At 40.8% G+C, this 11,868-nt stretch overlaps 2 protein-coding genes across 2 annotated transcripts; both read left to right on the forward strand.

Annotated features, from left to right (window-relative positions):
- Positions 1-1,936: 1,936 nt before the first annotated feature.
- Positions 1,937-4,962, forward strand: LOC137793770 (fetuin-B-like). Its single transcript, XM_068590124.1, has 7 exons — positions 1,937-2,146; positions 2,717-2,827; positions 3,091-3,178; positions 3,358-3,527; positions 3,688-3,783; positions 4,086-4,163; positions 4,681-4,962. The coding sequence occupies exons 1-7, from the start codon at positions 1,937-1,939 to the stop codon at positions 4,960-4,962; spliced, it is 1,035 nt and encodes a 344-aa protein (XP_068446225.1).
- Positions 4,963-6,129: 1,167 nt separating this feature from the next.
- Positions 6,130-9,886, forward strand: LOC137793771 (fetuin-B-like). The gene is made up of 7 exons (XM_068590125.1): positions 6,130-6,339; positions 7,086-7,199; positions 7,377-7,464; positions 7,643-7,809; positions 7,925-8,032; positions 8,344-8,430; positions 9,605-9,886. Exons 1-7 carry the CDS (start codon positions 6,130-6,132, stop codon positions 9,884-9,886), a joined length of 1,056 nt encoding a protein of 351 aa, XP_068446226.1.
- Positions 9,887-11,868: the final 1,982 nt, after the last annotated feature.

An 11,868-nucleotide genomic window follows, 5' to 3' on the forward strand; every position in this document is an offset into this window, starting at 1 on the left:
TCCAATATACATATTTAACTATATCCGCTCTAATGCAGCTAGATATATATCATATACATCTGACATGTACGTATATATATACGTCTATGTATGTATATATATATACGTCTATGTATATATATATATATATATATATATATATATACGTCTATGTATATATATATATATATACGTCTATGTATATATATATATATATACGTCTATGTATGTATGTATGTATATATATATATATATATATATATATATATATATATATATATATATATATATATATACACGTAGATGTTAGATGTACACTCTGTGGGAAGACGTTGTCGTTTCCCCAGCACAACCAGCCTAAAGTAACATCTCAATGCGCAGCATGTTGGTCGGCGAGGGGCGTTCAAGTGGAATGCGTCAAACCAGCCTCACTGAACAACAAAGACCCCTCACTAAGTCTGCCTGTGACAAGCTGAGTAGCATAGTAGCGGAATGAATTGCAAAAAGCTATCGACTAATTAATATTGTTGAGGATGAGGGGTTCACCAAATTTTTTCGAGTGGCAATGGGGGACCTGAGCATCAAAGCACCGCAAAGACGCACAATCATGATACAAATCCACACGCTGTATAAAGCTGGAAAGAACAAAACGGGAAAAAATGACTTGGCTGCTATGGATCATGTGGCGCTGACAGGGGACCACTGGACTTCTGTGAATAATGAGAATTACCTGGTGACCAGACGTCCTCTTTTTCCCGGACATGTCCTCTTTTCGAGACCTAAAGATGCGTCCGGCAGAGATTCCAAAAACCTCCGGGATTTTGTCTTGTTAGATATTTATGTTTCTCTGAGTCTTTCACAAACTAGTTATTACGCCCTTACAAGTTTTGAAACGGTATCTTACGTTCACCTTCTTGCGCGAGGTCTGTCTGTAGAGAGAACTGTCGTTGATCGACCGATCTCAGGGTTGCCAGATGCACGATAATTATCCTCCGAAGACAACCATTTTGAGCCTTTGGTACGATACTACGCCATCACCAATCTGGCAGCACTGAGCACCTTGTCACCTCCACTCGCGACGAATATCCTGTTACGCTCTGAAGAAACTAGTCCGGCATAAAACATCGCCGCATCAATAATCGACTGAAATTTCAGCGACAAAGTTTTTTTTGGTAATTTAGCACGACTCGTTCTTTTTTTATGAGCTAAAGATCGCGTTGATGCTCGACTGTGGAGCGGGATGAAACGATAATGGGGTTCACCTCACGGCCTGTAGTTGCATTGTTTACAACAGCACCCCAATGTATAAATGACAATGTATATATCCGTTTTTTATCATAAATCTTTATGTTTTCACAAAAAAAAAAAAACGAGAATATCGGTATTACGTGACTAATCATGATTAATCGACAGAAACCTGTGATTAATCTGATTCAAAATTTTAATCATTTCACAGCCCTAGTACAAGACAAAAGAAGAATACAAAGCTGACGCACAATCACACACAAAAAGGAGGGAAAGACTATGACGTTCAAGTGAATTAGGCTCATGATCAAAGATAGAGTCGTGGTGTAGACGCACCAAATAAAATGTCGTAGGATGACATGGATTTGACATTTGTATTATGCAACTATATGACATGTTTTCAAATTACTATTAGGACTTTGTGTTTTGTGGAGGGTGTTGTGGTTGGGCTCAATGGTTATGTTTACCTGAAATGACAGAAGTGTCTGTGTGTGTGTGTGTGTGTGTGAGAGAGAGAGAGAGAGAGAGAGAGAGAGAGAGAGAGAGAGAGAGAGAGAGAGAGAGAGAGAGAGAGAGAGAGAGAGGGAGTTGGAGATGTGCCTCCAGCAAACAGTAGCAGGATATAAAAGGTCAACCCATCCCTCAATGGGTATCTTTCCTACCAGCCAGTGTGTGTTTTAAAAGACAGACAGGGTTGTCTCTGGCCTTAACCATGAAGCACTACATGCTGTTGTCGCTGTTGTTGGCGTTGTGGTGCGTCCCCGGTGCACCGGTGGCACAGGGTGGCATGAACGAGGGGTCGTGTGAAGACGCGTCGGCGATGGCAGCTGCAGGACTTGCTCTCAGCGAGATCAACCTGGACCGAACGGAGGGCTACGTCTTCGCCCTGCACCGTCTGTCTAACGTGCACACGGCACAGCATGTGAGTCCAATTGAAGAATTAATGAAGAGTTTATCAGGCTACTTGTTTTTTCCAATTAGGGGTCAAATCCATGTCCGTCAAAGCACTTTACATTTATTTGTTGAAATCTGAAAACGCAGTGACGGCATCAAAAACAACTGTCCATTCGCTTATTTTATTGTCCATAAATGTGAAACCGTTGTGAACGGGCGGTTGATAAAACAAACTGTGTGGCATGAGGTTTTGGTCGGGGAGCGAGGGCAGATTGAGGCCAATCACCTTCTGCACAGCTAATGTCACGTAGCAGTCGGCCCTTGACCTTGGCAGTGGCTGCAGAGTACCAGATAAGGATAAAGACATGATAAAATCCTCTCTGATGTCCTCTGCCAACATAATTATCCAAATAATGATGGACATTTTGTGATTGCTCTTATTACAATGGACAAAAGAAGCTACAGTATAATATGTTGTACGAGATGATTAAAGGAAAGTGAATAGAAGTGATGTTGAAGAGTCTGCCTTAGCTTTCTTTTAATTCATTGCAAGTTGATAAAGGGTGCTCTCATAATGTGTTGTGTCTGTGCTTCGCAGGGTGAGAATGGCATGGTTTTCTACCTGACTCTGGATGTTGAGGAGACCAACTGCAGTGTTCACAGCAAGAAGGACTGGAAGGCCTGTCAGACTCGACCCCCCAGCACACCGGTTAGAAAACAGACGCACACACTCATGAACAGGGTGGAAGCCAAAGTTCACATTCATGCACACAGAGTATTTATTTTTGTCAAGTTTTAAATCAACATGTCTCACTGCTTAAATATTCACCTCCTTAACGAGTGGATCTTAAATTAGAAGATGTAAGACTTCCTTAGATACAATAACACAATAAAAGGAAACTAATATAAGTCGAGTCTTTGTACAGCGCACTAAAATAACGCATGTGCTTATGAATGTATTGGTCTTCACAGGTGTATGGACAGTGCAAAACTGCTATCTACATCAGTAAGGTGCACAGAGTGGTGCGTCTCTACAAGTACAACTGCATTGTCAGACCAGGTAAGAAAAAAAAATGCTGACCAAGTTATCTCGGCCCACTTGTGTATTTTGAAAATGAAAAATGTTTGCAAATTGGGTGATAGTGCCACATCTTTTTTTGTTGTTTAGCTTGACTTGGCCAGATTTCTCTTGTTCACAACTTGTCTAAAATCTATTTTGTGATTTTTCTCTCCGGTCAGTCCCTGCAGCCAGGGTGATTAGAATGTGTCCTGACTGTATGTTTTTGACCAGCACGGATAACCCTAAGGTCCAAGAGATTGTGGCCCTCTCGCTGGAGAAATTCAACCGTGAGGGCGGATTTTCCAAACCCTTCACTCTTCTCAATGTCAATCGCGCCAGCAACTCTGCGGTATGTTTCCACACCGTAAAAACAAAACGTTTATACCTATCACCTGAATTCATGTCAGTTATTGATTAAAACATTTTATAATGTACAACAAACGTAGCATAATTTATTATATGCCTTTTCCTGGCGTACATTTTTTTTCTCTGTTTTTGTGTGTCTCCAGTGGTTCAGTAGGTGGGATTTCAGAGTAGAGTACACCATCCAGGAGACCACCTGTCTCGGTACTGGTCCATGTCCATTGTTGGGATGCGGGTTCTCTGTGAGTCATGACTAACTGCCATTTCACATTTGAACATTCATCATACTCAAATGGGTTGTTTATTTTACACTCCGTTGAAGAGACACTTCTTATGTGCCAACCGTATTTTGCTTGTATTAAGGTCCCATTTTCATTCTGGCTTTGTAAGTTATAAGTGTAATAAATCAGGGGACTGTTTGAGTTTTTAATGCTTTAACCTCCCAAAGCACGCTGCTCTTTCATAATCAGCGGATTTATTATAAGGATAATTCTGTTTGTTTAACTATTCAACTCTCTTACTTGCTTTTTCTTGTTCTTCTTAGCGCAAAGGCTTCTGTCAGGCACATCTCTCCTCTCGTGACACGGATACCAGTGTAGATTGTGAGATCTATGAGCCCGAGGTAAGGCTAGTTCAGCCATGGTACAAAAAACACAGCGCCACATTGATTTACTTCTTCTATTTTCTACTTTCTGGAGTAAAAAGAAAAAGAATATGTTGATTCATCTTTTCTTTCTTCCATTAACAGTAGCTCGTATCTTATTTTCATAGTTTTGGCAATCATGCAATCGTATAGCCCCCAAAGTAATTGTTAAGATCTAGGGGCAAGGATTTGATCATTTGTCTCACTCTGCCTAACTTCTTCAAAGTGTTGATCTCAGCAGTATTTTTATTGTGATTTAGAAAAGACACACAATGGCCAGACATCGAAAAATAGGATCCCAGTCGTGATCAAGTAGAATTCTTGATAGCTTTGCATTATTCTGAAACAGTTCATGTTTCGTCCGTATGCTTTATAACCGTGGTGGATGTAGTAAATGTGACATCTTAAATCTTAAATATCTTAAATTCTATCAATTAAATTCACCCACAGATTTATGTACAACACATGGTAAATCATATCTTTATGTGTTCTCCAGTGTTCTGAGAGAGAGACGAAGGGCAGGGTGAGGTCTCTGCCCGCCATGGGCCAGATGGTGATCCTGCCCTGTAGGATGTCACAGCCAAGGATCGATGTTAGAGTCACCCTGTCCCTCAAACAAGACCCCCAGATCCCTGGACAGGTGGAGCCCTCCATCCTGCCCTTCCCCAAGGTGGTCTCAGCCAATTGCTTCCCTGCACCGGCTGGAGAAACTCTGGTGGAGAATCTCTTCTTTGAGGACCCCATGTTCAAGAAGTGGTGGGCCATCTGGACCTGCTAAGCCTTCTCTGCTGGCCTAAACAGAATCACAAAGTTATAGCTATTTTATCATTTAATTTCTTTCCACAAATACACTACAGAATTATTTTTCCCTATTATCTTATTTTCTCATTGCACAGCTTCCTCTGTTGCTCTGCCTGAAGGCAAGAGATTCCAGCCTGTTAGTGACCGCTGTTTAAGGGTATGAGCGCTTATCCAATCACATTTCACCTGTTTCTCTGGTAGATTAGCGGTTTAAACTACATGGAGAGGCCTTCTAGCCACCTACTGCCGCTTCAGACTATGACTGAAAGTGCAGTTAGAAAATCCTCGGCCCGCCACTGTGTTCAAGTCAGCCACATGAAGCTCACTTGGGAACTGAATGGATCCATAAACACAGACTGAAGTGAAGACAGGAAAATCTTTACAGGAACACTTTTGCTTCAGATACAAATGGTTCTTTATAAACACAAACGTTCCTGTCTCTGATCCCTTCAACCTTCTAATAAAGGTTGAATGCATAAAAAACACAATTCACATGAATCATTTTTTGGGGGCCTGCAGGTTCATGTCTACCTGCAGTGCATCATGTAAATAATGCTTTTGAAATCATCTTTTCTTTTTTAAATTATATTTAAACCTATTCAGAGCATTAATTGTTTGCTTTGATGCCCGTCTGAGTTTAGCATCTTTATCTTCTACCTTTCTTATATGTACAAGGCAAAAGAAGGATACAAAGCTGAAACACAATCACACACAAAAAGGTGGGAAAGACTATGACGGTCAAGTGAATTAGGCTCACAATCAAAGATAGAGTCGTGGTGTAGACGCACCAAATAAAATGTCATAGGATGACATGGATTTGACATTTGTATTATGCAACTGTATGACATGTTTTCAAATTACTATTAGGACTTTGTGTTTTGTGGAGGGTGTTGTGGTTGGGCTCAATGGTTATGTTTACCTGAAATGACAGGTGTGTGTGTGTGTGTGTGTGTGTGTGTGTGTGTGTGTGTGTGTGTGTGTGTGTGTGTGAAAGAGACAGAGAGAAAGAAAGAGGGGGAGTTGGAGATGTGCCTCCAGCAAACAGTAGCAGGATATAAAAGGTCAACCCATCCCTCAATGGGTATCTTTCCTACCAGCCAGTGTGTGTTTTAAAAGACAGACAGGGTTGTCTCTGGCCTTAACCATGAAGCACTACATGCTGTTGTCGCTGTTGTTGGCATTATGGTGCGTCCCCGGTGCACCGGTGGCACATGGTGGCATGAAAGAGGGGTCGTGTGAAGACGCGTTGGCGATGGCAGCTGCAGGACTTGCTCTCAGCGAGATCAACCTGGACCGAACGGAGGGCTTCGTCTTCGCCCTGCACCACCTGTCCAATGTGCACACGGCACAGCATGTGAGTCCAAATGAAGAAACATGGCTCACGTTAAAATAAAAGTTTGATCATCAGGTTAATTGTTTTTTCCAATTAGGGGTAAAATCTATGTCTGTCAAATCACTTTACATGTATTTGTTGAAATCTGAAGACACAGCAACGACATCAAAAACAACTGTCCATTCCCTTATTTATTGTGCATAAGTGTGAAACCGTTGTGAACGGGCGGTAGGCAAAACTAATTATGTGGCATGAAGTTTTGGTCCAAGAGGGAGGGCAGATTGAGGCCAATCACCTTCTGCAGAGCTAATGTCACGTAGCAGTCGGCCCTTGACCTTGGCAGTGGCTGCAGAGTACCAGATAAGGATAAAGACATGATAAAATCCTCTCTGATGTCCTCTGCCAACATAATTATCCAAATAATGACGGACATTTTGTGATTGCTCTTATCATAATGGACGAAAGAAGCTACAGCATAACATCTCGTACGAGATGATAAAAGGAAAGTAACTACGAGTGATGTTGGAGAGTCTGCCGTAGCTTTCTTTCAATTGATTGCAAGTTGATTATAAGGGCAATAACTATTTAGACACCCGATATTTCAGCCAAATACTAATCATGTCCACCATGGTGTAGAAGTTGTTTTTTAGGCCTTAATTTTTCATTAATCATCACATAATGAGCCATTTGAGCCGTCCCACAATGACATATTGTCCTACCCCAACATAAAGGATGCTCTCATAATGTATTGTGTCTGTCCTTCGCAGGGTGAGAATGGGATGGTTTTCTACCTGACTCTGGATGTTGTGGAGACCATCTGCAGTGTTCACAGCAAGAAGGACTGGAAGGCCTGTGAGATTCGTGACACCACCAGCACACCGGTTAGAAAACACGCACGCACTTCTGAGCGGAGTAGAAGCCAAAGTCCACAATCATCATGCACGCAGAGTATTTATTTTGTCAAGTCTTAAATCAACATGTGTCACTGCTCACCTCCTAAACAAGTGGTTCTTAAGAAGACATAAGGCATGTGCTTATGAATGTATTGGTCTTCACAGGTGTATGGACAGTGCAAAGCTGCCATCTACATCAGTAAGGTGCACAGAGTGGTGCGTCTCTACAAGTACAACTGTATTGTCAGACCAGGTAAGGAAATAAAAATGCTGAGTAAGAGATCTCGGCCCACTTGTGTATCATAAAAATGAAAAATGTTTTTACTTTGTGTGGAAGTGCCACATCTTCTTTTAGTTTAACTAGACTTGGCCAGATTTCTCTTGTTGACAACTTGTCTAAAATCTATTTTGTGATTTGTCTCTCTGGTCAGTCCCTGCATTCAGGGTGCATGCAACATGTCCTGACTGTCCGTCTTTGATCGGCAAGGATGACCCTAAGATCCAGGAGACTGTGTCCCTCTCGCTGGAGAAGTTCAACCGTGAGGGCGGATTGTCCAACCGCTTCACTCTGCTACAAGTCAGCCGCGCCAGCGCTGGGGTATGTTTTCAGACTGTAAAAGAAAAGGTTTATACCTGTGACCTGGATTCATGTCAATTATTGATTAAAACATTTTAATTTCCTGACTTTTTTTTCTGTTTTTGTTTGTGTCCAGTGGTTCAATTGGTGGTATTACAATGTAGAGTACACCATCCAGGAGACCACCTGTCTCAGTACTGCAGGAGCAGCTGATCCGTGCCCATTGTTGGGATGCGGGTTCTCTGTGAGTCAATACTAACTGTTATTTCACATTTGAACATTCATCATGCTCAAATAGTTTTTTTGTTCTACTTAGTATGTGCCATCTGTATTTTGCTCGTATTAAGGTCCCATTTTCATTCTGGCTTTGTAAGTTATAAGTGTAATAAATCAGGGGACTGTTTGAGTTTTTAGTGCTTTAACCTCCAAAAGCACACTGCTCTTTCTCCTCATAGTCAGCGGGTTTATTATTAAGAGAATTCCATTTGTTTAACTATTCAACTCTTGTGAAGCCACAGGCTCTCCTCTCTTACTTGCTTTTTCTTCTCTCCTCAGCACAAAGGCTTCTGTAAGGGATCCCTCTTCTCCACTCCTTCTGGTAGCACAGACACCAGTGTAGATTGTGAGATCTATGAGCCTGAGGTAAGGCTTGCTCAGCCATGGTAAAAAAAAAAAAAACACACTTTCAGGAGTAAAAAGAAAAAGATCACGTTGATTCCATCTTTTCTTTCTTCCATTAACAGTAGTTCATATCTTTTTTTGGTGAAAAGATTTTAAAACAAAAGAAAAAAAAGACATTTTTACTAAATTTGAAACATTACTGTAAACACCTAGCACGATCTAAAAAACATTTCCCGACAATGCGTTTTCGAGCCGCTCCAAGTGTTTTTAACTCCACGGTGAAAGGCCTAAACAACAACCTACAGAGTTGAAACACTCCTCTTTGGAAAGATAATGACCTGAAGAACCGGAATCTGGAAGATTCACAATAAAACAAAGCCTTGGCTTGTTAAAAACTGTGTCATTCGGTTCAAAAATGGAAAAGTTAGAAGCTTTATGCCTAAACATGCGCTGATTGGTTGATGCCTGTATTCAAAATCTGCAGAAATCCCGCCTTGAGACGTGCGAAAAGAAAAAAAAAACAACAGGAAATCAGTTTGCGTTCTACAAGAGTGAAGCGTTTGAAAACGAAACAGCGCGGCTTAACTTAGACTTTTCAGGTAGTAGTACATATTCACTAAGCTTCTACCATACTTCTACCATACCTTGTTAGATTCGTGCAGAATAACAGAAATGTGTTTATTATTGAAATCCGACTTTTTTTTTAAGTGTAGTTATTAACAGAAAGGTGAAAAGTAACTTTTGCTCGAAAAAGTGACGGTAAGGTTTTTTGTGGTTATGGGTTTTATGTAATTACTTAAACTTCTGTTCGGATAAATCTCTTCTCCCAAGTCTTTACTGTATTATAGTAATTCAAATTAAGTTAATCACGTTGTGGTTCAGGAGATCTTGCCGGAAATGTCACTTGACCTTTTTTATCATTCGGGGGGCACTGGGCTCAAAAGGTTAATCTTAGCAGTATTTTTATTGTGATTTAGAAAAGACACACAATGGCCAGACATCAAAGAATAGGATCCCAGTCGTGATCAAGTAGAATTCTTGATAGCTTTGCATTATTCTGAAACAGTTCATGTTTTGTCTGTATGGTTTATAACCATGGTGGGTGTAGTAAAGATGACACGTAACTTAAATTCTACCAATTAAAATTCCCTTTTTTTTTTACACATCGTGGTTCATATCTTTATGTCTTCTCCAGTGTGCTGAGAGAGAGAAGAAGGGCAGGGTGAGGTCTCTGCCCGCCACGGGCCAGATGGTGATCCTGCGTTGTAGGATGTCACGGCTAAGAACCGATCTTAGAGTCACGCTGTCCCTCAAGGAAGACCCCCAGATCCCTGGACAGGTGGAGCCCTCCATCCTGCCCTTCCCCAAGGTGGTCTCAGCCAATTGCTCCCCTGCAGCGGCTGGAGAAACTCTGGTGGGGAAGGTCTTCTCTGAGGACCCCATGTTCAAGAAGTGGTGGGCCATCTGGACCTGCTAACCCTTCTCTGCTGGCCTAAACAGAATCACAAAGTTGTAGCTATTTTACAATCACATTTTCTTTCACAAATACACCACATGTATTCTAATTATTTTTGGGGATGTATAATAATAAAATAATACAATCACTATACTGGTAATATTGTTTTTGGAATCCTCAGACACCACATGACAACATTCACACGGAGGAACTATACAATTCAGCAGTCATCTGTGCCTCGCTGCACCAAAAAAATAAATAAATAACACAAATACTCTGTTTTGTGTTGATTCAATGCACTGCCCCCCAAAGCTCCCTGTGTTTCCTGTGGCCGACCTAACTACTGTCCCTGTCGTCAAACATTTGGCCGAGAAAATCATCTTTCAAAAGCTTGTGATGCCGTGACGAGCAACAGGTGCATTTATCTAACTACACATTGTCATTACGGGAAGTGCGTGTTTTATCAATTTGCGAAAACATCTTTTAACAGACTTTTTTTCCTGCTAATATCCATGTTCATGTGTACCTGCAGTACATTTTGTAAATAATGCTTTTGAAATAATCTTTTCTTTTTTTAATTATATTTTAACCAATTTGGAGCATCAATTGTTTGCCTTGATGCCTGTCTAAGTTTAGCGTCTTCATCTTCTTATGCGTACTAGACAAAAGAGGGATACAAAGCTGAAGAACAAACACACACAAAAAGGAGGGCTAGACTATAAAGGTCAAGTGAATTAGGCTCACGAACAAAGATATGTTCCATTGAAATGAGTCATGGTGTAGTAGCACCAAATACAATATCATAGGATGACATTAATTTAACGGTATGGAACACATCAATGGTAGGATATCTTCTCAAATTATGGGCCAACATGGATTGGACTAAGTCAATTTTGAATATATTGGCAACCATTTCATGATTATTGTGTGAAATATTGACTGAAGAACCAGTCAGGGACATTAATTAATTATTGACAACAAAAAGCTCAGGAGCAGAAATAGCTTTTTTGTAGCTTTTAACAGAACAAACTACACACACACACTGTGTGCATTTCCTTTGTGGACTTGTTGGTCACATCAGCAAACAGCTCTTATCTGTGTCCTGTCGCCGTTTAACAGAAGCCACACATTTTGTAATTCCCAGTCAAGGCTTGTATCCGGGCCAAAGAAAACTGCTCATTTATTTTTTTTTTTTATGATCAGCTGGGATCACATTAGGCTTTGAAGTCCGACATGATTACATAAATCCAATTGCATTAGTTGTTGAAAAGCTTTTATTTTGTCTGTTAAAGAAATACGCAAAAAGAGACTTAAGTCAAAAAAATGTCCCAGAAATTACTTTGAACACTCATGCTTCATAATTCTCTACTCTGCTGTTCTTTTGTGTACTCATTTAAATTCTATATTTTATACACACACACACACAAAAGAAAAGAAAAACATTTAAAGTATACTAGTACTTGTAAGCTTAAAGCTTAGGCATTGTTGTCTGACTGAGTGAATTAAAGATGAAGTGACTCAAAGTGCTATTTGCCCTATGATGCTGTGCTGCATGGGGGATAACAACAGAACAATAGCCAACGGATTTAGCCACATGTTTGGCACAAAAGGAGTTTGGAAGATAATTAACATGCAAATGGACAGAGAAGAAGGGGCTTAAGCAGCAGTAACCATTCGCAAAGGTTCTCCATTTTGTCTCCTAGTTCTTTTGAAACTGTCTCCAGTGCACTATGACCCCCTCAGCTAGTCCGAGCCAGCCATTGGCTGACAGAGCAGCAGATAGCAACTGTTTGCTCATCCTTTGGGAGCAAGGGGAAAGTCCAGCACCAAACCTTGTCTGTAAAAACTAGGATTACAGGTCTTGCAAAGGAAGATTTAAAAACCAGGGCCTGTTTTAGTCTAAATGTTAAATGAGCCGGCAGGATAGGCTTTAGTGATTAAATTGGGTTAAATCCTGGTTTTTGTTTGACCTAATCTGTGTTTGTGTGTGTGCCTTCTAGAGG

The sequence above is a fragment of the Clinocottus analis genome, unplaced genomic scaffold, assembly GCF_023055335.1.
Source record: "Clinocottus analis isolate CAN_PGR_092001 unplaced genomic scaffold, fCliAna1.0.p SCAF_23, whole genome shotgun sequence".
In the NCBI taxonomy this organism is placed as follows: domain Eukaryota; kingdom Metazoa; phylum Chordata; class Actinopteri; order Perciformes; family Cottidae; genus Clinocottus; species Clinocottus analis.

Excerpts from the sequence above, each read along its gene's own strand:
- LOC137793770 (XM_068590124.1), top strand. The coding sequence starts at position 1,937 with ATGAAGCACTACATGCTGTTGTCGCTGTTGTTGGCGTTGTGGTGCGTC. Across the intron at positions 3,179-3,357 it reads CAACTGCATTGTCAGACCAG|TCCCTGCAGCCAGGGTGATT; the intron begins GTAAGAAAAAAA and ends CTCTCCGGTCAG. Across the intron at positions 3,784-4,085 it reads TGTTGGGATGCGGGTTCTCT|CGCAAAGGCTTCTGTCAGGC; the intron begins GTGAGTCATGAC and ends TGTTCTTCTTAG.
- LOC137793771 (XM_068590125.1), top strand. The coding sequence starts at position 6,130 with ATGAAGCACTACATGCTGTTGTCGCTGTTGTTGGCATTATGGTGCGTC. Across the intron at positions 6,340-7,085 it reads ATGTGCACACGGCACAGCAT|GGTGAGAATGGGATGGTTTT; the intron begins GTGAGTCCAAAT and ends TGTCCTTCGCAG. Across the intron at positions 7,465-7,642 it reads CAACTGTATTGTCAGACCAG|TCCCTGCATTCAGGGTGCAT; the intron begins GTAAGGAAATAA and ends CTCTCTGGTCAG.